At 39.0% G+C, this 26,968-nt stretch overlaps 1 protein-coding gene across 1 annotated transcript in view; it reads left to right on the top strand.

Moving 5' to 3' along the window:
- Nucleotides 1-26,968, top strand: part of kif4 (kinesin family member 4) — a 162,589-nt gene that overhangs the window by 36,093 nt on the left and 99,528 nt on the right. The window contains exons 8-10 of the mRNA XM_056239100.1: nt 15,106-15,225; nt 17,501-17,676; nt 17,810-17,871. Coding sequence (XP_056095075.1) covers nt 15,106-15,225; nt 17,501-17,676; nt 17,810-17,871 — 358 coding nt within the window. The remainder of the gene's footprint in view (nt 1-15,105; nt 15,226-17,500; nt 17,677-17,809; nt 17,872-26,968) is intronic.

Genomic DNA, 26,968 nt, shown 5'->3' with positions numbered 1-26,968 from the left:
TTTTTTTTTTTTGCTACATGCCATGGGATTAATCAATGCATGCCAATGAATAGTGGTTTTAATGGACCAAGGCTAGCAAACACTTTCTGTGTTGCAGCAGAAATACCTGTAATATATTAATTATCATTGCCAAATTTCAGGATTTTCATGGATTTTGGACAGTAATTTTAATCTGTAATTTTAAACATTTTTACATTTGAATTAGATACAATCTATCTATTTACATTTGAAACAAAAAGCAGAAATCTCACACTCCTTACCTTCTGCATTTTATAATAATTTCCTTTTCCTCTGTCGAGCGATCATGAGAGTAATCGCTCGACAGAGGAAAATATAACCGCTGAAAAGACGTAGGAAGGGGCTCGGTGTTTCGTGAGACCTTTTCATTTTTATATGCCTTAATTCGTGAATTCGTAATTGGGGCGTTTCACCATCAGTGTGCAATGTGCGTGGCGTCTACGTTCGTCAATAAATAAACTGCACGACGTGTCTTGCGGAAGAACATTGTAGACAGAACTTCTCTCCGTTAATGTATATGGCGAGTCACGCAGGCACTGGGCTACTCCGCAGCCGAGACGACCCCGGGATAAAATAGTCCGAATATAAACACTTATTATAGGCGTACCGTAGTGATTCAGAATAAGTCAAAAACACGGTTTGGAAAATGGATTCATGATGTAGCCTACTCGTTCATTTTGAACATAAGTTACAGACTGCAGCTGCTGATACAACGGCGTTCTGTTGCTCGAGCGTCCACTCGCACAAATGCGACCACATAAAATTTTAACTCGCACATTCTCAAAAAATGGTCGCATATGCGACCAATTTGGTCGCAGTCTGGAACCCTGCCATATGGTCATAAGGCTACTTTAGACAAATTGAGATGTTTACCGTGTCTACGCGGTGCATGACTTGTGCCAGGGCTAGCATCGCTAATCAGAGTTTACATTAACTTTTACTAGCAGTGATTTTAAATGGATTTTAAAAAGTTTGCATGACAAACTTTACCTGTCTAGTACAATTTTCGCGACTGCGGCATCAGTGGGAAGCCCAACCTGTGCTTTTAGCACACGCCAGCGTGTGAAATATTCACCCAAAATCACTCTGGTCTTGTTTCTATATTCTGCGGCCTTTCTCTTCTTATCATACACTTCGTATACATTTTTTATCTTTCGACCCTCAGCCATTTTCAAAGGAATGGCTGAAACCGTAACTCATCACACATAATACAACTGAAAGTGCTCATGCGCAGAAAGCGAAAACTACATAGGGACGAGCACGTACGACGGCCTTACGTAAACATATCACCAGAATGATTGACAATTAGGTGGACCAATAGTATAGGCTACCCACCCAGAAAAAGAAAATCCTCCGCTATACCTTTAACATGTAAAGGTTTTTTTTGGTTTGTTTTTTGCGGTGATGACAGTGACGAGCTCAGACCTGTGGTAGGCGTCATGTGACAGTGGTATTGCTATCAAATAGAAAATTATATTTATTTCCTTATAAAAAGGAATTAGTTCTCTTTGTAGTTTGTTTCAGAAAGATGAGTGACAAATATAAACAATTTATAAGTCAATAAATCAAAACAGACATCACTGACTAGTAGGGCTGTCAACTTTAGTCGTTAAGTCGACTAATCAGTTGATGCCGTCTTCTCATTCTCATTGGTCGACCAGTTGCATAATTTTTTACCAACAGAAATAAATGAATTGATTTACTGATATTTATTCCTTTATAAGCAGTTATATATTACTGTATTTTAAATATAATTAGCCTATGTTTTATCCCCAAATTTAAATGTTTTAATTTAGGCTATTCTGCGCCAGTTTAGCGCACCACGTAGAACACTCGGGAACCGCACCTGCGGCTGGCTGCACTGCTGCTTCGCGCTCAGTAAAAGTTTTGCTGTATTCATTCAGTTAGAATGCTATTTGTTTTGGCTTTAGTCAACAAAATCTCCAAGAAATCTAAATCTTTTGTCTGGCTGTATTTTACAAAAAAAGACAAGACTGTGGAGTGCAAGCTATGATGCTGCGCCATTCACAAAACGCTAGGCGCGCCGCGTTCTCCTTTTTCCAAAGCGCTAGGGCGGTTGCGCTCCGGAGGCGTCTGTCGTTTCTAAGCTTGTTGTTGTTAAGGTTCTTGTCACGTGACCTACGGTGCGCTTGCAGCATTCTGAAAAGTTAAGATGTTTTTATCTCGATGCGGCGCGAACGCGCTTGGAAAAAATGAGCGTGTCGCACCGCGACTGCGTCGCTTCCATTATGAGCGCGCATGCCGCACGCCTACATTTGAAATAACGAACTTGAGCGCACAAAAGACGCCTGCTCTGCATCCCTGCAACCTCCACTCCTGCAGAGCACATATTTTCCAAAGCAGGATTTATTGTTAAGTCGAGGAGCTGTCTTTTACCCAAGAATGTGGACATGTTAGTGTTTTTGGTCCACAACATAAAAAAGGTGGACTAGGCCTGCAAATCTGTAAGTAGCCTTAACGGCTTTATTAGACTGACTCAATAGATTGTGTTTTATGTTTTTGTTTTTATTTGTACACTTGACGCATTTGAAAATAGCCTAAATAATGTAACAAAATGAAAATAAACCTATATGCCTTCCTACTATACAGCCTATAATTATTAGGATTGTTTTTTAGGCTATTTGGGTTTGTGTGTTTTAAAATGCCTAGATCGGCTGAACAAAAGTTAACCCAAAGCTTTGAAAGTAAAGAAGAATATACACCAGTATAAACTAGGGCTTTTGTTATGTTTTTTCATTATTTGGCAGTTTTAGCAGTTATATTTTTTGTAGCGTGTGGTGTGATCAGGTGCGCGATTGTGATGGTCACTATAGATCTAGGACAGAACTTCTCACTTTGCAGTTAAAAAAAATCACTACTAAAATCACTTTTCAACTAATTTTATTATTATAGTTTTATGTAGTATTGATTTTTCGTTGTTGTTTTATAAATGCTCTATGACAATTGTTTAATAAATGTTCAATAAAAATGCAAAACATCTCATCTTTTTATTTTTTTATTTTGTTGACTGATCGTTGTGCAGGACAGGACTTTGGTTGACTAAGGATTTCTCTGGTTGACTAACCTTACAGCCTTAACGACTAGTCATTTCTTTTCGGATGAATGAATGATGAAATGTAAAAAAAGAATATATTGGATCAGATATTGGATTCGACTCAAAACATAATGATTCAGAATTCCTTCCAATAAACACATTTACTGTCAATAGTAAACAGTATGTTCCACAATATGAATTGGAAATGCTGGAAAGATGAAAAGATTCAGTTGAACAAAGTTCATGAATAAAACGACTCAGTTGAACAAAGTTCGTGAATCAAAGGATTCAGTTTAAAGAGTTGTTCAAACTTCTCCGATCAGTTCAAGTACAAAAAACAAAGTCTGTCCATTTCAGAAGCAAAAATAAACCAATCAAATCACTAAATCCCATGAATCAAAGTCCTTTGAGTCCGAAAAACAAAAGAAAATTGGAAACATCTTACCAGTTGATAGTTTCAAAACAGGATACTTGCAGATGACGTGCACATAGGAAAAAACTGAGAACAAGGAAACACAGCCTTGCAAAACACAAGACAAACGTACAATAATTAAGTATGCGCATCTCAAATGACACATTAATCTAACTTATCGACATTTATAGACCAGATCAACACTCATAAATCACTCATTGTCTCAACTCATGATACAATAAGCATCGTTACACATGGTAGCTTTAGCTAACTAGCTCTGCTCGCGCTGTGAGTGCGGCCTACTCATATCAAATCATTTCTGAAATTGACATATCTAGCTATATCTTTCATATGTCTTTTTATATTCAGATTTAAAATTTTAAAAAATCACTCACCAAAACCAAATTCAATACAGATTTCCACTCCACTTTTCTCTCTCTGACAACACACCAGCCTGACGTATCCAAAGTTTCCAAGTGCACTCAATCACAGTTCCCGTTCGATTATGATTTTGTGAAAGAAGTTTGTGGAGAAATGCTCCGTGTGCTGCTGCCTGTCTGACCTGTTCTCATCTGATTCCGTCTGTTGAATGCTGACTGATGACGGCACCGGCGCAAACTGTGGGCGGGCCTAATGAATATGCCGCTACTGTTGGTTCTTAGGGCTGTCAGTCAATGCAGCACAATCAGTGATTGGATGAATCGCGTTTCTTTGTAGAACACTTTAATTCTTTATATTTCTTAACTTTTTCCAACTCTCAAGTCATTTACTGGTGGCCTGGGTTACCCGGGTTACAAATGTATTTCTAAAACAATGGTTCTAGCTTAGATTATTGCCCAGTTGTTTGGTCGAGTGCATATAGACAAAAAATGTACAGGTGAAAGATTGTCTCTGCTTTGTTTTAAAAGAAATATTTCTGTGTCTAGAATTCCTAATTTCCTTTACTCTCAATTTTTGTATAGTAGTGCTAGTCATTATTTTAACAGCAGGCATGCATAAAAGGGATTTTTATTTTATTTCAAAAACCACTGCAAAACATCGGACTGTATAATGTAAAGAAGAATGAAACTATATTGAAGGATTTACCATTGATATTACACATTTTGACAAGAGACACTCTACACAAGAAAAATGAGTTTTAAAAAATATTTTAAGGAACATTTAATAGCACTATATACCGTATTTTCCGCACTATACGGCGCACCGGATTATAAGGCGCACTTTCAATGAATGACCTATTTTAGAACATTTTTCATATATAGGGCGCACTGGATTATAAGGCGCATAAGATACTGCAGTCAAACGTTTGACTGGGTTTGCGTTATGCATCCACTAGATGTCAACAAATGTCAACAAAACAGTCAGATAAAGTCAAACTTCATTAAGCGTTCTGACAACTCCGTTCACTCCCATGGTAACGTTGTTCAAACGTTAAAGGAAATTTGGAGTGCTGTCAACTACAGATAACAACGACAAAAACCGGTGTTGCCTACACCGTGTTATCCTCTTTTTAAAATTTGCACCCTGTTGACTTAAACGGGACAAGTTTTAAACCTGCTTTTAGCCTCTTAACAACCTTAATGTGTCATTACAAGTGCACAGCCATGTGAGTGAACACGGTGAATCTGACTGCACATACCCGTATTTTCTTCCTGTTTTCGGTCGAAGTCCACAGTAGGCGATTGTCGAGTGGGCGCGCGCGATCATTGGTAACTAAGCAACAGTGGAGACTCAGACTGTCAGCCGATGACGGTGCTGTGTGGTGTTCTGAGAATATCAGCTCAAATGGATAGTTCATCCGAATCAGATGTTGAACACACGGAGGAGGTTTGATCGCGCGCGCGAACTCGACAATCAACTACTGTGGACTTCGGCCGAAAACAGGAAGTAAATACGGGTATGTGAGCCGGCTGAATAAAGAGATTATTCCTGCCTTCGTGAAAGCTCGGATCACAGATGAGACTGATATATCAGCCCAGGCATCCACGATCCATTGGCAGATAGTGGCGTAAGTCGCTCGGCGCTGTCTCCCCGTCTTGGTGAACGTGTGTTCACCATCCATATATAAGGCGCTCCGGATTATAAGGCGCACTGTCGGTTTTTGAGAAAATTAAAGGCTTTTAAGTGCGCCTTATAGTGCGGAAAATACGGTATAGTAAATTGTTGATTTTGATATTTGGAATGAATGTTAGGTTAATTGACTTAACATTTTATTTTTTTGATTAAATGTAGTATTTGTATTTAATTGTTGGGACCCCAGGAAGAGAAGCCTCTGCCTCTGTACTGGCTAATGGGGATCCAAATAAATAAATAAATAATCTTAGATCATAGGAAAGACTATTTACAGCCAATACAGGCAATTTACTAAGGAATGATATTTTTTATAAGTTTTTTTTGACAGTTATAGCAGCTTGACCTGCCTGATCTGCACCACTTTTATTAGTAGTCCTAAAAGTGTGCCCATATACATGTCTCAAATTTGTTGTAAATATGTCATTTTGTTTTGAAGTTGATACACTTATTATTTATGAGAGCATAAAAATTATGCATCGGTGATATTGATTGGATTTTTTTTTTTCAGTTCCTATCATAATTTTGACATTTGGGCATTATTGTTTAGCTATTTACTTATGTTTTCAAATTGCCTGTGTTTTTTTTTTTTTTTTGTCTCGATCAGACTAATGGTCTTCGAAGAGAACAGTAATTCTTTTTAAGCTCTAAATGACACGTTACAAAACCAAAAGGCAAAACCTGGCATGTTTGGTATTGTTGGACTCGGCAAGTGTAAGGAGGTCACTCCCGTGAAAAAACGCTGGCTTGAAAAGTCTCAGGCTCCTTCAGGGCATTTTGCCGATGACGTATACTGAGTTTTTTTAGATACACCAATGTTCTCATAGACTATCAAGGTACCCTGGACAAAGACACTGCATGCCATCTTTCATTAGACTAACGTTTGGATGCGGTTATAACCATTGTCATAATATTTTTCCATGTTATAGCGCCACCAAGTGGCCAATCGTCTAAATTTTTTTCATGCGACCTCAGATTGTGCTCATGAACATGTGTCCCAAATTTAGCGAAAATATCTCTTTCCGTTCACAAGTTATAACCATTTTAGTAAACGTGGCTCTGGTGCCATCAAACGTTTTGGTTCCCCTTAGCAACCGACAATTGAAATTTAATTATTTTTTTTATGATTATGGACAATCACACTCCAGAGAATATTTCTGCAGTGGTTTGGTTCCGATCAGGCCAAAAACCTAGGAGTAGTTCGCAAAAGTAGGTTTTACACAAAAACGCAATTTACTCGAAATTGGAGCCTGAGGGCGAGCCAATCCGAGGCATGCATCTTGTCCGGCTCGAGCCAAGGATTCCAACGATGTAAGACACTTGAGCCTACGCCCGACGGTTGAGGAGTTATGAGCCATTTCGTACTTTTGCCCGCTGTAGCGCCACCTATGGGCCAATCGGGGCGTGCCTTGGTGAGGCTGTAGGCGGTGTGAGTACTACCAGCCCCCATAGTTTCAAGTCTCTACGACTTACGGTTCGTCCTGCCCAATGTTGTTTTCGTCAACGATGACGATAACGAAATTATTTCGTTGACGCACTTTTTTTTATGCCGATAACGCGACGATGACTAGCTAAAAATGGCTCTAAGGTGACTAAAACATGACGAGACGTTTTCGAGTTTTCGTTGACAAGACGAGACGGAACGAAAATGACTAAGTCTGACGTTCGCAATGCATGTCATTTCTGCCTATTTTGCGTGAAATCTGTCTGTTTTGAGCTAAAAAAAAGTATCAGAAATGCTGCCGCTTCCTATCATTGTTTTGGGTACCCATGCCGCGCGCGCACCAGATTCCACCTGCACACCTGCGGCTGCGGCTAGTCACTCGCCACACATCTTCAAAGGACCATGGCGGCGAAGCCAATAAACGGGCTTGGTGGTCGGAAACGACGAGATGATTTATGGACATACTTTCAGTTTCAGTATAATCCAGCGGTTCTCAAAGTGTGGGGCGCGCCCCACTGGCGTGACAGGTCTCCTCCAAAACGGGAGGAAATTTTCCGTTTTATGCCTTTTTATCTTTATTCGTTCATGGCGAGTCCGCATCGTCAAATTCATCTTTGCAGTGACACCGAAAACACCAGTTTATTAATAAACAATTAAATGTCTCCTTGCTATTTTTTTACACATTCATAATCATAATCGTTCTTTGTGGCAAGCTTTATGCGTGCGGTCGTGTGCTTGAGTGCGGCTATAACGCTCAATATCCCGTATAGCCTATTTAAGTAGGCTAATTAAATTAATATAAAGGGGCGATTTGCCCACTAATGGCTTAAATGAACAACTACTAGTCGACTAGAATAAAAACTTTAGTCAGAGGCAGTTCTTATTCCACATATTCTCGAACCAGCAGGCCATTCTATGTTGAGCGCGCGACCCTGAGCTGAATGAGCGAGCGGGGCGGAATATTCAGAAATGTGCTCTCCACTCACATGCTCTGATCGGAACAAAGGAATATTAAAGTAATTATCATTAGTTTATATCTTATACACTGCCCATACACTACCCATCATTTTAATCCCATATCAAACACAGTATGTTATGTCTATTTTATCTATTTAAAAAAATATATCACGTTTTTAAGTAGGCGAAAGGCAGAGAGCTGTGTGTATTCTTCTTCCCTTTGCCACATCATATCTCTGTGAGATGGGCTTTTCAGCTGTTTCAGTTTCACTGAAAACAAAGTACAGATCTCAGCTGATCATTGAGCTTGACTTTTGAGAAATTGTGCAATTCAAAACAGGCTCATTGCAGCCACTAATGCAGGGATAAATAGACCTGTCTTGCCAAATGGATTTCTATTCTTTTCTATTTTTAACAGATTGCAAAGTGGCACTTTTATTTCTTTTCTATTTTCGTCGACTAAAACTTGACTAAAACTATTCAGCTTTTAAGTGACTAAAATGTGACTAAAACTAAAAAGCATTTTCGTCCAAAAGACTAAGACTAAAACTAAAAGGGCTGCCAAAAACAACACTGGTCCTGCCCGATCAGTTTTACATGGAGAATGTTGCATGATGGGAAAATTAACAATAACAATAGGGTTTCAGCACTGAAGTGCTTGAACCCCTAATAATTTTCTTCTGTGTGGGCCTCTGTGTGAGTTCACGTAGTGTAACAGCGCAGCGCTTCTTGGTTGTGCGGCAGAACGTAGGCTCCCTATTGGCCGACGCTGGTCAGGTGTGTGATGCTGGCCAATAGTGAGCCTACGTTCTGACGTACAACCCAGAAGCGGCAAGTTTCTATTACAATAGAAGCCTATGGAGGAGTGAGACAGCTCTCAGATTTAATAAAAAATATCTTAATTTGTGTTCCGAAGATCAACGAAAGTCTTACGGGGTTGGAACAACATGAGGTTGAGTAATTACTGACAGAATTTTTATTTTTGGGCGAACTAACCCTTTAATTGCCTATATAAAATGACGCATGAAGCTTGCCAGAGCGCAATGGCAAACGTAATGATTATGAATGTGTCGTGAAAAAAACTGAAGGAGACGTCTAAACATTTTAACAATTTATTGGTTATGTTTTTTTTTTTTTTTTTTTGGCTGCAGTTTTTTGGCGACTAATCGACTAAAGCCCCGTTCACACAAAGATTCTGGAAAATACACTAATGTCTCTTGGGATTTGTCCCGGGATCGTTTGATTTTGGTTCATTCACACTGCCAGTGATTTATGTACCGTTTTACTTAAGCGTCATCACTATGGCACAGCCCTTTACGGCATTGATCCTGCCTTTTGTTCATACAGGGAGCTTTCCGGGACTGGTCCCAGGAATGTTACTAGGTCCCCATCCCGGGATCAATGCCAGACTTGTTTGCGTTCAAACAGAAGGCACTCTGGCAATTTTCTTAGATCAACGCACTGTGTGAAAGGGCCTTAATTACTTAAGCACAATAAACTAATTTATCCATTTCCAAGGCCAATATTGTGTTCAATTTGTGCTTTTTCATGGACTGTGCTTTGTAATGCAGCAGGCCATTAATTAGAGCCTGACCGATATGGATTTTAGAGGGCTGATACCGATATTAGGGAGTAAAAAAAGTCTGTCAATAAATTGGCCGATATTCTTTGTGCATATTACAGTACAGTACCAGTCAAAAGTTGAGACACTTTCCCTTTCTTGTGTCCAAACCTTTGACTGGTACTGTATATAGAATACAGTATATACATAAACACATTTTTTGCAATGATCACTCAAATGTGGTGATCAAACGCTTATAACGACGTGAACCTTTTTACTCTAATAAAAATACCATATGTTTGCAGATATTTAGGAAACATGCTAAGTTCACATACTCGTTTCTAAAACACTTCAACAGCCAGTTATTTTACACGTTCCGTGTTGTCAGTCGGGTTTTGTTTTGGTCTGTGTGATCTCGTCCACTGCCAGTTCACCCGATAGTATTTCGACACTCCGGGATGCCAGTTGGCAGGAAACGCAGCATATGGCAGCCTTGGAAACGAGCAAACAAACTGGTCAGACATTGCAGATTCCACAACCTAAAAAGCCTCGTTATCCATCTAAAAATCTCTATGAACGAGAGCATATTAAAACGCGGATAAATCAACTCATTAACTTAGGCGTAAGTCTCCTCGGTTTTCGTCGTCAATTGTGTTTGCTCCTGTTGCGTGTCCTCAAACTGGCAACCCTTTTTCGAGTCGAATCTGAGGAGGAGGGGGCGAAGGAAACAACGGTCTCTGATATTTTGATTTTGGACTGCTGTTATTCTTACATACAGCACCTTTAACAAACTTTATTATCCAAAATGAGTCTGACATCAGTGCACTAAACAGTTAACTTTACTTCACTTATTATAAATAACTTTAAAATGCAAATAGAACAATTTATATAACTTGTATTAAGAAAATAAACAAGGTAATTGTGTAGGGCAAGCAAGCTACTGCCAATCCAACAGGGGCAGGTTTATGCAGGAAACAGTTTTTCCAAATCGTCCCCTTGGAATTATAAGGTTCTATCTGACATTTTTGTCAAAATTGAGTTATTCACATATTCTTATTCTGTGACAACTTATTTACATTATGTGATGTGTTTTTTTAAAATGTGTACATTGTGGGACTTTTTATTGAAAAAACAAAAAGGTTCTATCTACAAAATCGAACTCTAACTTGGCTCTATAAGGTTCTATCTGCGTGAGCCAATCAGCACTTGGAATGCACAGAAGAGGACCAATCAGAATCAACTTTATATATCATGTCGCCAACTTTTCCTTGAAGACAAAAAGAAACCCCATAAAGGCATAATGCTATACATTTACAGTAAATTAAATATTCACTAAATTGTGTAGTGTTATGAAGTGGCTTCAATTTGGCCATTTTCTTTATAGTGTATTGGTTATTATTATTAATTATCAATGAGGTTATTATTCATAACTATTATTATTATAGTTATTATTATCTGAATTATACAAATATGCAGTGAGTAAATTGAATATTTAAAAAAAACATTTAACATGCAAGTGTGTGTGTGTGCGCGAGTGTGTGAAAATGTGTGTGTGCGAGTGTGTGAAAGTGTTTGTGTGCGTGTGTGTGTGTGTGTGATTAAAAAATTAGTCTGACATTTTTTGTGATCATATAGTCAGTGAATCATTTTTCAATGATTATTAAACTTTATGAATTAATTTGCTGAAGCATGTCGATTTTCTTGTAGTTTTTAAAGTCTTAAAATGTCTTAATTTTTACAATTTTAAGCCTTAAAGGTCAAATAGTTAACAATTTCATTGATGGGGTCTTAATTACAACAAAAAAAACGTTAGCGTGTTATTTCAGCCATACTGATGTATAGAGAGAAAGCCATTTCACCTGGCCCACTTTAGCTGGAATAAAGTCCTGCTCAGATGTATTACAGTAGCTGCTTTCTGTCTAAACCAAAGAAAGATTAAAGTAACAATTTCTGCAATAATGTGTTTAATTACCCACCGAATTGGTAACGGAAATTAAGATTCTGCACCGGACAAAATATTTAGACCTACCTTGCTTAATTTGAAATGTCCTAAATACACGGAAGTGCTAAAAAATATGAAATAAATGTCATAGAAAGGATAAAATATTACTTTCTAACACATGTTGAGACATTGTTACAACATTAATTTTAAATTTAATGTTCAAATAATGTTTTGGCAGATAGAACCTTATAATTCTAAGCGAAAAGTGTTTTTTTAGAATTAGAAGGTTCTATCTGCGTTTGACCAATTCCAAAAAAAAAACATTTACAAATTTGAGAGGATTTTGATATTTTATATTTAGAATACATTTAGGGTCTCTGTTATTTTCATGTTTGAAAGAAACTTGTTCCCCATATAAATTTTCCTATATGTAATGCAAAAACTTTGAAGCTCAATATCTCAAAACTGCTCAGAACGCAGATAGAACCTTATAATTCCAAGGGGACGAAATGTAAACATGAATAATATTGAAAAAAAAACCTTTGACTGCACATTAGCGTTAGCGTAATAGGCAGAATGGGCAACACTGGACGCGAAAAGGCGCCCGTTGCGAAGCATTTGTCCTTCGTGTCAGTACGTCATAAATAGAACGAGGCATCAGTTTACTGTCAGAGATTTGTCGCTCGCGTCGCACCGCATCCAGTGTAGACAACATCACTGATTATAATGGGTGTAGACACGGTGTAAGATGCGCGATTGCGCACACATTAGCTTCCACCCCGCTGACAAGGTATGAAACGTGGCTAGCTAGCTAATGTAGCAAATGATTATGATAAGCTCGTTGTGAGAGTAAAAGACGGGGACATTTTTTATTTGCTTTATAGCATTGTGTCTCACCAACTATTGTGAAGACACCGCTTGACTGCTTGTCTGATGCTGCCTGAACAAGAGACCTCCTTACTGAAGTGAAAGGGTTGGCTGGTGTCACTACAGTGACATGGGTCGCCAGTGGCAAACAATGGAGCGCACTCTGCTGGACGAACTATGTAATTACACAATTTACAAGCATTTTATCTGCGTTATATGTTCTGTAAAAAGTTCATATCGGTGGCATATCTGCGGCATATACGCCAATGCAGATATATCTGCAACCGGCTCATATCGGCCGATAAATTTGTCGGGCTCTACTATTAATACTAGGGTTTTTCCTCCATTGAAAATATTTTGGCGGCCTCAAATGAATCTTTGTCCCGTCAAAGATTTATTTGATCATTTAATGTGACAATTCCTGCAGTTCTGCAGTACCTGTTTCTGCTGATAGCCTGCTTAAAACGCTAACATGAGTGTGAAGCACTCTGTAAAGAGCATCGTTTTCAATGTGTTTTTGCATCAATGAGCTTTGTAGCCAATCACTGATATTTCTGTTGAGCTTGTGAACGCAAGTTTGCGAGAATGCGAGTTTTTGGTTTTTGTAAGAGTGCAGCTTTATGTAGGCTACCTCGCTTTTTACTGAAGTAATTGACTGCTTCAGTGATTATAATGTGATTTATAAGAGTGATCTTTGCTCTCTTTCTGTATATAATAGCCTATACGTTTTTCGTGCTGCTAACTACACATTGCAACTTTTCTGGATTGACAATTATATTTAAATGCACGATTGAATCTGATTGACAGTGATAGCCAAAGCAATGAACTGAACCAAACATACTTTAGTTATCTTTGGCATCAAGTATAGTTTCTTTGTGATGCATGGAATCCAATTTAATTGGAGAAACTCGGCCAGGTTACTCCCAAGTTCCCTGTGTTCAACCAACGATGGTACATTCCTGTACTCAAGGTTCAGCCTAATGTTTCCTGTCTGAGGTTTACAAGAGGTAGAAGAGTGATATGCTAGGTAGCAGAATTTAAACTAATTATTTATCTTCATTCAACAAATTGTTACACTTAAATCAGACTGTTTGCGATCTAGATATTTCCACGTGTGGACATTCTACAGCCGTCGCTATGCAACGCGTAAGAAATAAGTTAAACACAAAAGCGTTTTATTTGACGACAAACCTGACCAATGTCTTGAAATAAAACATCTGAAAAATCGAGTTGTGGTAACCATGGTATAAGTGAAATAATTGACTCTGGTCTGTTGAATTATTGAAAAGTTATTTACACCTGTTTCACATCGTGGTCACATTACCATTTCAGGTAGGGATGGCCCGATACCATTTTTTTTCAAACCGATACGAGTACGAGTATTTACATTTGTGTACTTGCCGATACTGAGTACCGATACCGATATTTCTACCGCAAAAGTAATAGGCTCCCAGAAAAGAAGACGACTATTTTAGAACACAGGTTAGAAGACTGTTTTTATTTTCTTCTCTGCTTGTTTTAACAAGTCTAAAAATAAATAAAAATTAGTAAAATAATAAATGTATTAACACACAAACCACTGTTAATTTAACATAAAAGCAAGCAGGCTACTGCGTGCATGGTCTGGCATGACTGAATGCGCGCAAAGTGCGCTCCCTTAATAAATCCTAAAAGCTGACAGTTCATCGCGATCTCACACATCTGTTATTATCAATGAAGCTGACTGCACAATCAATCTTTCATAATATCCACACTTTGTTTGTTATAATTAGAGGATTTGCCAGCATACAGAATTCAGCACTGAACAAAAAAGTCCGTTTTGAGCGGTGAGGGGAGTCTATCTTAAATGCTTCTGATTGGCCATTGCGTTCAAGAAATCAACACATGTCTGTGATTGGCTACATCGCTCAACGCTGTAACCATGTTATGAATAGAAACTCTGACCTGTAAATCGTTTCTATTTTGTTGTGGTTGTTCTTGTTGCTTTTCTGCAAGAGATGAATAAAAATCTTTTAGTTTTTATGTTTTATTCATAGATATTTCTAGTTTGCGGGAGTCCCGTGAATCGTTTTATTCTCCCGTAACCCGCACACACAGAGTGAGTGCATTACCGCCCGCGCGCGCGCTCGGCCATCAGATCTATGATGCGTCTTCAGATGTTTAATTAGATTGCTGGTGTTAAACGATGTACTTTCTTTCCCTCCTCTCGACACCTTAGCTGAACATAACTCACAGTCTGCCTTGCTGTTGTCATCACCCCTTATCTTGAAATGAGCCCAAACCGCCGACATTATACTTTCCTATGCCTCAGTTCACCTCGACAAAGCACTCGCGGCGGCCAGTTTCGTTTTGCAAAATGTACGTGGTATCGGTGCGTGGTATCGGCGAATTTTTATGAGTACGAGTTTATTAGGACAGTATCGGCCCGATCCCCGATGCCAGTATCGGTATCGGGCCATCCCTAATTTCAGGTGTGCATTATTTTTCAATAATTCTGCAGATAACTGAGGAATAATGGACGACGGGCTGTTGAAGCATATAGCAGCATTCACCTTGCTTCGGGATTAGCTGTTTCTGCATCTCCCCATCTCCACTAACATTAATATAAGTATCTTGCCACCCATACTTATCTTCCAAGCACTAGTAGTCCTTATGAAAGTCCATGTTCAATGAAAGTCAGTCATGGGTTTGGAATAATATGACGGTGAGTAAATTACAGAATTTTATCTTTTGGGGGAACTATTCCTTAAACACATTCTTGATAAAATTTGTCTCACAGGAATCAGCATTAACCGTGGTTTGCTGTCTCTGGGGAATGTGATCAGTGCACTCGGTGATGAAAGCAAGAAGGGGACCTTTGTGCCATACAGGGACTCCAAACTGACACGCCTTTTACAGGGTAAGATTCATTTATGAAGGTAAATTAGTAGCAAAACTCGAGAGCACGTAGATGTGAATTTGAGAACTTGTACAATAAATATTCGTACGTGTACGCGAACATTTACGCTCACAGCTCCAATGTGAAAACCTGTAAAATAAAAATCTGAACTTGAACGCTGATATTTGCACTCGCAGACAATAGTCACAAACCTGTATTCTGAATTTGAAGCTGCAGACAAGCAGTCACAAATGTGTAGGGTTGGGTACTGAAACGCGGTGCCAATAGGGAACCGGTTCCGACGTAAACGGTAGTAACCAGACCTAATTAGAACGAAAATTTCGGTGCCTGACTCTCTTACATGCGCTTCATGAGGCACACGCGCGCAAGGTCTCTCGCTCTCTCCCTCTCCGCCTTGCGCACGCTATATGGCTTGGAGCACAGTCTCTTCTGTCTCGCATGCGCACTCTTGCTCGCTCGCTCTTGATTCCGGGAGATTTTAACTAATTTGCGGGTATCAGTGTAAAATTACGCGTCAGATCGCCCTCTCTGTGCCGATTGTCTGAATCCCATATAGAATCACGCCAATTCGTTGGCTGATGGCGCGGGCGCCGCCTCGACGCTCGCGCGCGCCATCATCTGCTCCTCAGATTTCTCTGCCGAAAAAGGAAGCTTGTCGGCAGTGCGAGGAGCTTGGCAGCGAACGCAGCGTCTCGTTCCCTATTCAGAGAACATAGGTTACACCAGTATCCAGAGATGTTCTCTTTCATAGGTTCACTCAACGCTGTGTAGCTAAGATGCAGTGGGAACGAAATAGCTAACCCGCCAAGCTAAGCGCTGCCTTAACTAGTACAACGACCAGATAACTTAGCCTACATGACTGGATCAAGCAGACAAAACATGGTAACCTGGAGCCATGTCGACATTAGATTACCCTGGTAGTAATCTCTATTAATCTCCAGTATTATTACATTGTTTGATACAATATTGTTTTATTTGATATTATGTAAATGTGAATTTTTATTTTTTTATTATTATCATATGTTCTATTTATATTGTTTAAAGATTTAAGTTAATATTGTGTCCAGTTTGGCCCTGTAAATAAAATGTTATTATTTTTTGACACTGTGTGCGGTTTCGTTTTCTTAAGTAACCAGTTCAAGAACGGTTTAAGCACCAGAACAGTTTAAAAAATACCGAGTAGGTACTGGTATCGGATAAAACCCAACCGATACCCAACCCTACGTGTAAAATGCCATTTCACAAAGATACAACGACAGACACAAACTTGTAATACAAATTTGCACTTCTTCTAACATTCAAATTCGCAGTACAACCTCAAATTGGCACTTGCAACTTCTCAAATCTGTCACTGCAAGTTCAAATTTCGCGCCTTGACTTTTGCTACTCTTTTCGCGATATATGAGGTGCAAAACTGATTTGTGCACTTGTAACTCAGTAGTGGCGAGAGAGAAAGGGGGCGGGAGCGGGGGTGTTCAAAGGAGCCGTTTTATTGGTTGGCGCCTAGCCAATGAAATGGGACTTCTATTGTACGCGATGATGTCACGAAACCTGCCTCCTCGTGGATGTTCTGAAACGCTAACATGGCTTAATGCATTAGACTGATTTAAAAGAAATGAATGATATTATCAAACTTAGTAAACACAATAATGCATACTACAGAAAAGCAGATGAGCACAGAATATGAACGCAACACGTTAAATTAAGACAAAATAGTCCCCAGCTCTATTGACGGAAGGTAGCCTATTTTCAGGCGCTGCGTCATATCATTACGCCTGCTGCACTCATGGTACGGCAGTAAAGTTTCTTGATTATTTCGCAGGAATGAGAGTATAGTGCAAACCATTATTTTATTATATTTCGGCATAAACATAAATCGCTAGACAGGTAATGAACATAATCTAGCTAACATTTATAATTTATTTATGGCTGAAATGTTGCATGTATATGTAACAATCAAAAAAATTATCACAATGCACTTTAAATATCATTACAAGTAATGTCAGAAAGACATCAGCTCTGCTGTTGTTTACAAGTACCAGTATATTGATGTTGTTCAATGAGGACATTGTCACGTCGCCGGAAATGGTCATCAGTGTCCCAATGTGTAGTGAGCCAGCGTCCTTTATTGTCCTTACCAGTGCTCGAGTTCATGAACGCCATGTACTGATTCACGAGCAAAGGAGCTGATTGAGATTCACCCAATGCATGCCAACAGTTATTTTATTTTATTTGGCTAGTTGGTAATGAAATGCTTCTCAAACCTTTTCCCCAGACTCCCTCGGAGGTAACAGCCACACCTTGATGATTGCGTGTGTCAGTCCAGCAGACTCCAACATTGAGGAGACCATCAACACGTTGCGTTATGCGGACCGTGCCCGTAAAATCAAAAATAAGCCTGTTCTCAATGTTGACCCACGCGCACTAGAAATGAAGCGACTCAAACAGCAGGTACTTTGTCTAGTGTGTGTTTTCAGAGGACAGCTGTTACATGACAATTTACTCAGCATTCAATTTAATTTTAAATAACTTATGTAGGTACTTATTCTAATTTCTATCTTTCTTTCTTTTTTTCTAAACACAGGTGCAAGATCTTCAGGTGATGCTGCTACATGCCCGTGGTGGTGTTGCATCTGTGCTGACTGGGTATGGCCTAAGTTTTTTTGGGAAACACTTTACAGTAAAGTTCCATTTGTTAAAATTAGTTAACTTCATTACAAGTTTTTGAAGTTGAAGTCAACTAAAGTATTCATTAATCTTAAAAATCTTGATTTTAATATTGTATTCGTAAATGTGAAAAATAACAAGTTGTATATGTTGATGATAATTAATGGACCTGAGCAAATATGAACTTACATTGAACAGTTGTATTTTTATTCACTAATGGTAACCAAGATTAATAAATAATACTGTAACAAATCTATTGCTCAATGTTAATGTTAGTGAATGCATTAACTAATGTTACCTAATGGGACCTTATTGTGAAGCATTACTGACTTTTCATTTTTATTTAGCAGTCTTGTAAGAGGGTTGTTTAAGGGTCTTCTATTACATTTGTTTTTCTTTTTTTTTCTTTAATTTTCTGCCTTAAAAGTCTATGGGCATCAGAGCCTATAAATTGCAGAGATCGTGAACTTAGCAGGACGGTCCCAAATGTGCACCATTACACAGGTGCACATCTGTCAGACACTAAGTGGATCAAAATTGTTGCTTCCTCTAAACATACCTTCTGAATTATAGAAATAAAAATATTAAAGCTGCAGTCCGTAACTTTTTTTGGGGTTAAAAATTATCCAAAATAATTTTGAGCAAGTACATAACCAGCCAGTGTTCAAAACTATCTGCTTGCCTTAGCTCGATTCAAAACGTTAAGCTTGTAATAATGTTTTTAATTCCAGTCGTACTGGTGGATTTCTGCGGGAAATTCGAGCATGTCTTTGCGTCATTACGTCACATCTGTACACATAAAGGAGTCTCGGCTAGTAGGCTATATTGAGTCATTACGTCACATCTGTACACATAAAGGAGTCTCGGCTAGTAGGCTATATTGCGTGTGAGGATTTTGGAGGAGGTGGAGATTTATAGCCTTTTCTCACAGCACTTGATATAATTAAACTTATCAATTTGATGGCGGATCTAGAAAGGTTCAAGGGACAATCACCAGTGACAACTGGAAATTCAACCGTTGTAAAAGGCAAAAGACTTCGGAGTGGCTACAGAAAAAAAAGAGACTGCCACTGGGACCATTTGAAAACAAGGATAAATATCGGAAGGGCATTAAATGTATTCACGCAATGCTGATGTTGTTAACATTAACAATTTGAGTAGGGATTGACCGATATGGATTTTTTAGTGCTGATACCGATTTTTTTTTTCATCTGCCTTAGCCGATGACCGATACGGGCTGCCGATTTTCTTGAGCCGATACTGCTTTTGCTCCCTCAATTTACATAATTTTTATGATGTAAATTAATGATGTAAATTGAGGGAGCAAAAGCAGTATCGGCTCAAGAAAATCGGCAGCCCGTATCGGTCATCTGTATGGGCTGGGTCATCAATGTTACAAGTCTCAATTTAAAGAAGGAACATTTATTGAAATTTTTATTGAAAAAACTATATTTAACAAATAGTAAAAACTGGTGAGGGTAGAACAAGTAAAAAAAAGAGTTCAGTGCTGAAAATACTGAAAATAAATATTTAAGCATAATTAAAATTCTGAAAATAAATTCTGAAAATATTTAAGCATAAATAAAATACACTATTGCACACAGTAGCAACAAGCAAGCAGCATAATAAAGTGCACACTGTACTAGATTTTTTAAAAGTAACCAACGATTTCCAACCTAGTCATTTGATGCTTAGGCCTAAGTTTTAGTGCACTTAACTTAATCTCTTGTAGAGCAAATGGCTTTTCTAAGAATATAAGGAAATTGTGCCCACTGAGTGTGACACACACACACACACACACACACACACACACACACACACACACACACACACACACACACACACACACACACACACACACACACACACTTCTAATTGGTAGCTGACGCTGACTGAAACTCAACCACCATTGAACTGGATTGATAATGATAACGTCAGCAAACGGCTCTAAACAGAAGGCATTCATGGTAAATGGTAAATGGACTGCATTTATATAGCGCTTTCACAGACCCAATGGCCACCAAAGCGCTTTACAATTTGCCTCACATTCACTCACTCATTCATACACCGACGGGCGACAGGCATGCAAGGCGCCATCCAGCTCGTCGGGAGCAGCTGGGGTTAGGTGTCTTGCTCATGGACACCTCGACACTTGGTCAGGTGAAACCGAGGATTGAACCACCAACCTTCCGGTTTGTAGACAACCCACATGAACCACTGAGCCACTGCCGCCTCATGGTGCACTTATGTCTGGTACATGATAAACGTTAACCCGAATTAATATTCAACTAAGTATAAAACATATATCTCATCATTAAAGCTCTGATATCACTGCGATGGCAACTCCGCCCAGCTCAGGGAGAGACACACACCACACGCGTCCAAACCTCAGCCAGGTAGTCGCTGAATAAAACTCCCACAAATACCTCGGAACAACGTCGGCATTACTTAATCCTATGACCAGTGTTCATAACAGCTACTGTATGCATACGGATAGCCTACAACTTAGCTATTTGCAGCTCCCTAAATACAATGGCAGATACATGTAAAAACTGCAAATATAGGCCAGATTAATCGGCCGGCCGATATATCGGTGGATCTCTTAATTTGAGAACAAAGTATAATTTGCACGTGATATGATAAGCGATCGTTAGATTTAATCAGCGCAATTTACTGCAATGCTTTTTTCCCCTTAGTTGGTCAGAACAAAAGTGTTTACTGGTACTGTACTTGTTCAGCTGACATTTTCCGGTGAAAATTCTTGTTGGTCATACTTTCAAAAAGTAGAATCTGTGATTCCGAATGACCGTATCCACACCAGCGCGGTGACTGACAGCTACACATTCTCAAATTACTGGATTCATCCGTGCCGTGCCAAGGCACAACCAACGTAAAGTTGATAATTCCACGAATAACTGCTATTGCAGATTTCGAACAGAGATGGCGACAAAGAGGAAAAACTACGGAATGCAGCTTTAATGTAATTCTATATAATAGAAATATATATATATATATATATATATATATATATATATATATATATATATATATATATATATATATATATATATATATATATATATATATATATATTGTTCCATCCATAATTTTCCACCATTTATTTACAATTGCATGTTGGTTGAATGAATAAATGAATCCACACAGATTATCAGATCAAATCAGTAATTTGAAAAGTTTCTGTGATTTTTTTTTTTTTTGTTCTCTTTGGGTCACATTTACAATTACTGAAGCCGTCTACTCCTGCAGCTATGTAGTCACTATAACCACTTTTTGTTGTGTGATATATTGTCTAGGGCTCCAGACTAACATTTGAGAGCAGTGGCACTGGTGCCAATAAGTTCTACAGATGGTGGCACCAGCACCTGATTTTGTAGCGCTGGGGGGGAGGGTGGATTGTTAATCATATAGGCAATGTAATCATAATGGGATGATTAAATTGCTGATGGCGTGGAGCTAGAATTTAAGTTAAGTGTAGGGGTGTGACGGTTATTATATACCGGTAACCGTGAGACCGACGGTTATAGTTGAACACCTTCATTAGAACTCTATAACCGCCAAAACCGTGTTATTAAAATATCTTGCAAATAAGGTATCAGTGTTGGGGAGTAACGGAATACATGTACCGTTGTTACGTATTCAGAATAAAAATTATGAGATGCCTAACTGTAGTCTCCACAGAACATAAAATTTAATTTTTCATGTTCGCATTTATGAGGAAAAAAAAACAATGTTACGGACGTGACAGTTCTCCGTTACGGACGTGACCGCTCTGAAAGCATTAACTTTTCACAGTGACATCAAACAGAAAGCACAAAACCTTTCTTTAAAGTGAATTTCGTTTTGTATTAATTGTATCTTAATTTTAATAAATGTTTCATCAACCAATTGCCTGGATTTAATAAATAAGAAGTAAATATAGCAGACGATAGAAAATCACGAAACAGAGGTGCCGGCGCGTGAACTGGAGCTCGTCTCATAAATTAACCGAAACTCGGCGTATAAGGTAGCCTACTTGCCTCAGTCATAGACATGTCTACTTTTAAACAGAACAATTCAAAACGAAAGAAAACAGACTACAGACTGCTCTCTACTTATACAATCCGTATAAAATGTGCATTTCTCTCTGGCGCGTTCACTACTGCGAAGATCGCGAGTCGGCATCGTCAACTTCATCTTTGGCTGACACTGACAAAGAAAACACTTGTTTATTAATAAACATTTAAAATATCTCCTTGCTGTATTTTACATATTCATAATTACTTTTGCCGGTTCTTTGTGACAGCTTTTAGGTGCTTTATTGGCAGCGCCACCCTTACATGTTACATGAACACATCACCACCGCATCACCGCACCCAGCAGAATAGGCCTGTTTTTTTTTTTGTTAAGGATTTGTTTACTGTGTGTGATTCATTTAAAGGAAAACACATTCACTGCTAGTTGTCTTGCTGTTAATTTTAAATAAACGTAGAGCAAGTAGCTAATCAGTGTCTGCTCGTTTATTCAAACTAAGTTGTCCTATAACAGACGGACGTCGCAACGCCCCGCCCCCTCCCCCGACGGCGGTTATGTTACGAACCGTCACATTTGACTCACTTCATAACCGACACTCATCACCAATTCTGAAACCGGCACACCCCTAGTTAAGTGTCTTGCAGTAAGCGCGGTACTAGCTTCCATACTCCACATGAACACTTGAATATGTGCCTAATATTAAACCACATTTAGATAAAAACATTTACAATAGAGCAAACAGCTAGGGCTGCAGCTATCGATTCTTTTTGTAATCAATTAATCGAGTACTTGATCGATTAATCGAGTAATCGGATAAAACATTTTTTGGGTGTTTTTAAACAACCAAAACAAATATTGCATAACACAAATGATGTGGCTGTAAAATGATCAAGCATTTGGCTTTTATTTAGTAAAAAACAACAACTGGTTTTTATTCCAACTCCAACATTTGGCTCCAAAGCTAAGCCTATTTATTGCAATTTTTACCCTTTTAGTAAGTGCCAAGTGCCAACAATGTTCTATGCTCAATTACTTTGGTAGCCGATTAAAATGTCTTCCCCAAAAGTACGAGTGGATTTGGAGAAGCAGGCTGGGGAATTTCATTTTTTGTTGTTGTCTGTAACTATTTGGAAGACGTGACATACAAACAAGGTCTCGCAAAGACTGCAATACAATATTTGTTCCTCCATCACGTCGCGGTGTATACAGTGAATGCATGCTGAAATTATTGTTGTGTGGCTACATAAAAGTTTAAGCATATGTGATCCATTACCGCAATTGGTCTGACTGGCGCGTGAGAGAGACGAGCGTGCGTGCGTGTGAAGGGGTTCTTTTTTTAGGCTATACTCTCTTGCAATTAAACGCGAATACGTTTACTACTTAAAAACATCAAAGCTAAACATCATATCTAGTCAAACCGCATCACGACATCGCTACAAATACAGTATGGGATTAAAATCAGCGAACATCAATGTATCATAGGCTTATGGTGTGTTCACACCGAACGCAAATTGAATTATTTGCGTGAGTATATTACATACAAAGTCAATGCAAAGACGCGAATAGACGCATCATTCGCGCCGGGCAATTTTTTTTTCAACTGGGCTACGCGTTTGCCGCGAACGTCTTCCGCGCAAGTTGAAAAATTTGAACTTGAGCGAATGTTCAAGCGTCTAACTAGACGCGTAACTAGACGCGTATTTGACGCTCTATCCGCGTTCGGTGTGAACACCATTAGTTTACCTTGTTTCAGTGACGCTTGGTGAAACTGCATGGAGTGGATGTTTTCGGTTCAGATGCTGAATCATTGAAGTCGTGCTGTTGTGGTATGCCAGGTCTACTTTGCCAGGTGCACCTTGTTCTCTTCCTTTTTAAGTATGTAATGATCCCAAACTTTAGACATTCTCTGCCGTTTATGGTCATCTTTACTCTCCGCCATCGCGCCAACTAAATTCAAAATGTATCACGCGCTATAGTATAGATCGCTGCGCGTATAGTGCGCGTCATAGGAATTTAACGAGGCTTCGAGGCAGAGTTTTTGCCTCGAGGAATTTTTGTAATCGAGTTAATCGAGTAACTCGATGAATCGTTTCAGCCCTACACGCAGCCATGTAAAGTGGCTAATGTTAGGCTTCTACTTGCATGTTATATGTGATGTATGGGGTCGCACGTCATCTTTTTATGGTCATTCTTTACCTTCTCGAAATATTCCCACACTTCAGATTTTCTGCCTGACATATCACATGGACCAGCCATGTTAATGATCTGTCACTGCGAAACTGTCATTTCCTGTGGAGTTTTTTGTTCTGCAACTAACCATGCCTCTTCTCATCGACTAACATTTAGTCTACTATTAGGGGGCACTAGATCTACTAGGATCCATGCATTAGGTCTTAAACTGATAGCAGCCTAATATTCCTGCTTCTGTCTTTTTTGTTGTTGTTAATCAAACAACAAAAGACAAAGAAATCACTCACTGCTCTTGACTGAATACCTTTTGTAACTTTAAGGAATAATCTTCACTGTATACATTAAACAAAGATTAATTGCAGTAGGGATGCAGTGTTTCTCCTAGAAATCTTTCCAGCAGCGGTGCTGTTACGTGCCGGAGGTTGTTACCAAGCTGCGCGCGGGGGGTCCGGGGGCATGCACCTCCGGAATAACTTATTTTAAAATAACCCCTTAAACCATGACTTCTGGCAAGTTTTGTGGATAGAAATGTACATTTTGAGACATAAAAATGACATGCCATCAACAGATTCAAGGCATGATTATTGCAGCACGTACCTTGAACTGGTCACAAACAGAAACCTTAGTTTTTATAATTTTTGACAGGATTATTCACGTTTTTCTTTTGTGTTAAATTTTAGCTATAAGATATGAAATGGATGAAACTGCACAACCCAGAAAAAGATCTTAGATTTTAAAAGATTCAAAAAGATTTATCTTAATGGCAAAGGCCACACCCAATCTGTGAGCACTTAATTTTTCTGGGCTTTTCATAGATCTCTAAGGCTCTTTGGTAATTGAATGCTATTGTGGAGGGGCCATTAAAGGGATAGTTCACTTTGAAATTAATTTTTGATATGTTTTAGCTTACCTCCAGTGCATCCAAGATGTAGGTGTCTTTGTTTCCACAGTATCTTCAATTTTGATAATTTTAGGTAAAACCGTTGTTGTCTGTCAGTCATACAATGGAGGTGAAGGGGGTCCTCCTCAAAGAGCAGTCAAAATTAAACATTATTTAATGACTCGTAAATGTAAGTACACATTGATGCCCTAAGACACGAAACGAGTGGTTTTTGTGAGAAAACGAACAGTATTTATATTGTTTTTACCTCTTGTAACCACAGCCATGTCCAAGTTATCTGAGGGCGCGGACGCTTCCGTGTGTGACGTGTACGCAGACTGGTGCATAGATATATATACCCTAGATGTCGCCTTGGCTAAGGTTTCGTTCCAATGAACTGCCGTCGCCAAGGCGACATCTAGTTTATCTATGCACCAGTCTGCGTACACGTCACACACGGAAGCGTCCGCGCCCTCAGATAACTTGGACATGGCTGTGGTTACAAGAGGTAAAATAAATACTGTTCGTTTTCTCACAAAAACCACTCGTTTCGTGTCTTAGGGCATCAATGTGTACTTACATTTACGAGTCATTAAATAATGTTTAATTTTGACTGCTCTTTGAGGAGGACCCCCTTCACCTCCATTGTATGACTGACAGACAACAACGGTTTTACCTAAAATTATCAAAATTGAAGATACTGTGGAAACAAAGACACCTACATCTTGGATGCACTGGAGGTAAGCTAAAACATATCAAAAATTAATTTCAAAGTGAACTATCCCTTTAATGCTGACACGCATGCATGTCAAGTCAAGTCAAGTCACCTTTATTTATATAGCGCTTTTTACAATACAGATTGTATCAAAGCGCTTCACAGTGATAACATGAAAACAATATAACAAAAACAATATAACAATATAACAAAGTTTGTTTCTAAAAGAAATTGCGTCAACGTCCACCTTAAGTAAGGCAGATCAATAATATTATTGAATATTAAATGTTAAATGTCCCCAACTAAGCAAGCCAAAAGCCAAGGCAACAGTGGCAAGGAACCAAAACTCCATCAGGTGACAGAATGGAGAAAAAAACCTTGGGAGAAACCAGACTCAGTCGGGGGGCCAGTTCTCCTCTGGCCAAAGGAAGAACAGTGCATGATTCGGGCAGCATTACAAGTCAGATTGGATCGGAACATTTAGAGTATTTTTTGGAAGTCCAAGTGTGGCTACAAGGACAGCGTCAGGCATGTGGCCAGACGCTGTCCTTGTAGCCTATTCCTCAGGTCTGTCTTCACCTAGAAATAAAGCAAATACAAACACTGCATGAAGAGATTTCTGTGTGGCTGTAGGTATACAGATATCACGTCTATGTCTTAATTAATGAATAATGGATCTGATTAAAATCACCCTATTCAGTGTGGAAAAGTCACGCTCACGCTTCACACTGGAGATTGGTATGCTGAGGGCGATGGCAGCCAGTTTACTTAATCCAGGGTAGAGCTGTCCCCACTCATCAATTTGTACCGCAAGCTTCTCCATAATTTTTTGCTGGTCCATGTCCTGGAAGAATATTGCATACAAATTACATAACACACTTATTAACCTTCACAACTTGCGCTACTTGTCAGAAAGGTCACTTTTATTTAAATACCTGAAATGCTCCACACAGGAAAGAAGCCCATTCTTGCAGCACCTGTTGTTTGCATCTGAAATTTCTCAGAGAGCAAGGTCAGGTTTGACACATTTTCAGCTTCTTCCCCTCTGGCTGCCTGAGGCCCAAGAACATGAAAAGCGCTCAATAGGTCCAGATTAGAAAAGCGCCGGTCCAGGCTGTCAATCAAGGCATCCAGATATGGTTCCATTACCTAAAGATGACAAACAAAAGTAAGCTCCTTTGTTTGTCTTAGAGAGGCAATCAGTGGTTCATGGTGAAAGATTGCTTATTTGGACTATATGGCAGTTTATGGTCAAAGCA

The sequence above is a fragment of the Rhinichthys klamathensis genome, unplaced genomic scaffold (assembly GCF_029890125.1).
Source record: "Rhinichthys klamathensis goyatoka isolate OS25496 unplaced genomic scaffold, OSU_Roscu_1.1 h1tg000554l_1, whole genome shotgun sequence".
NCBI classification, from domain to species: Eukaryota; Metazoa; Chordata; class Actinopteri; order Cypriniformes; family Leuciscidae; genus Rhinichthys; species Rhinichthys klamathensis.
This window is presented reverse-complemented; position numbering and strand designations above follow the sequence as displayed.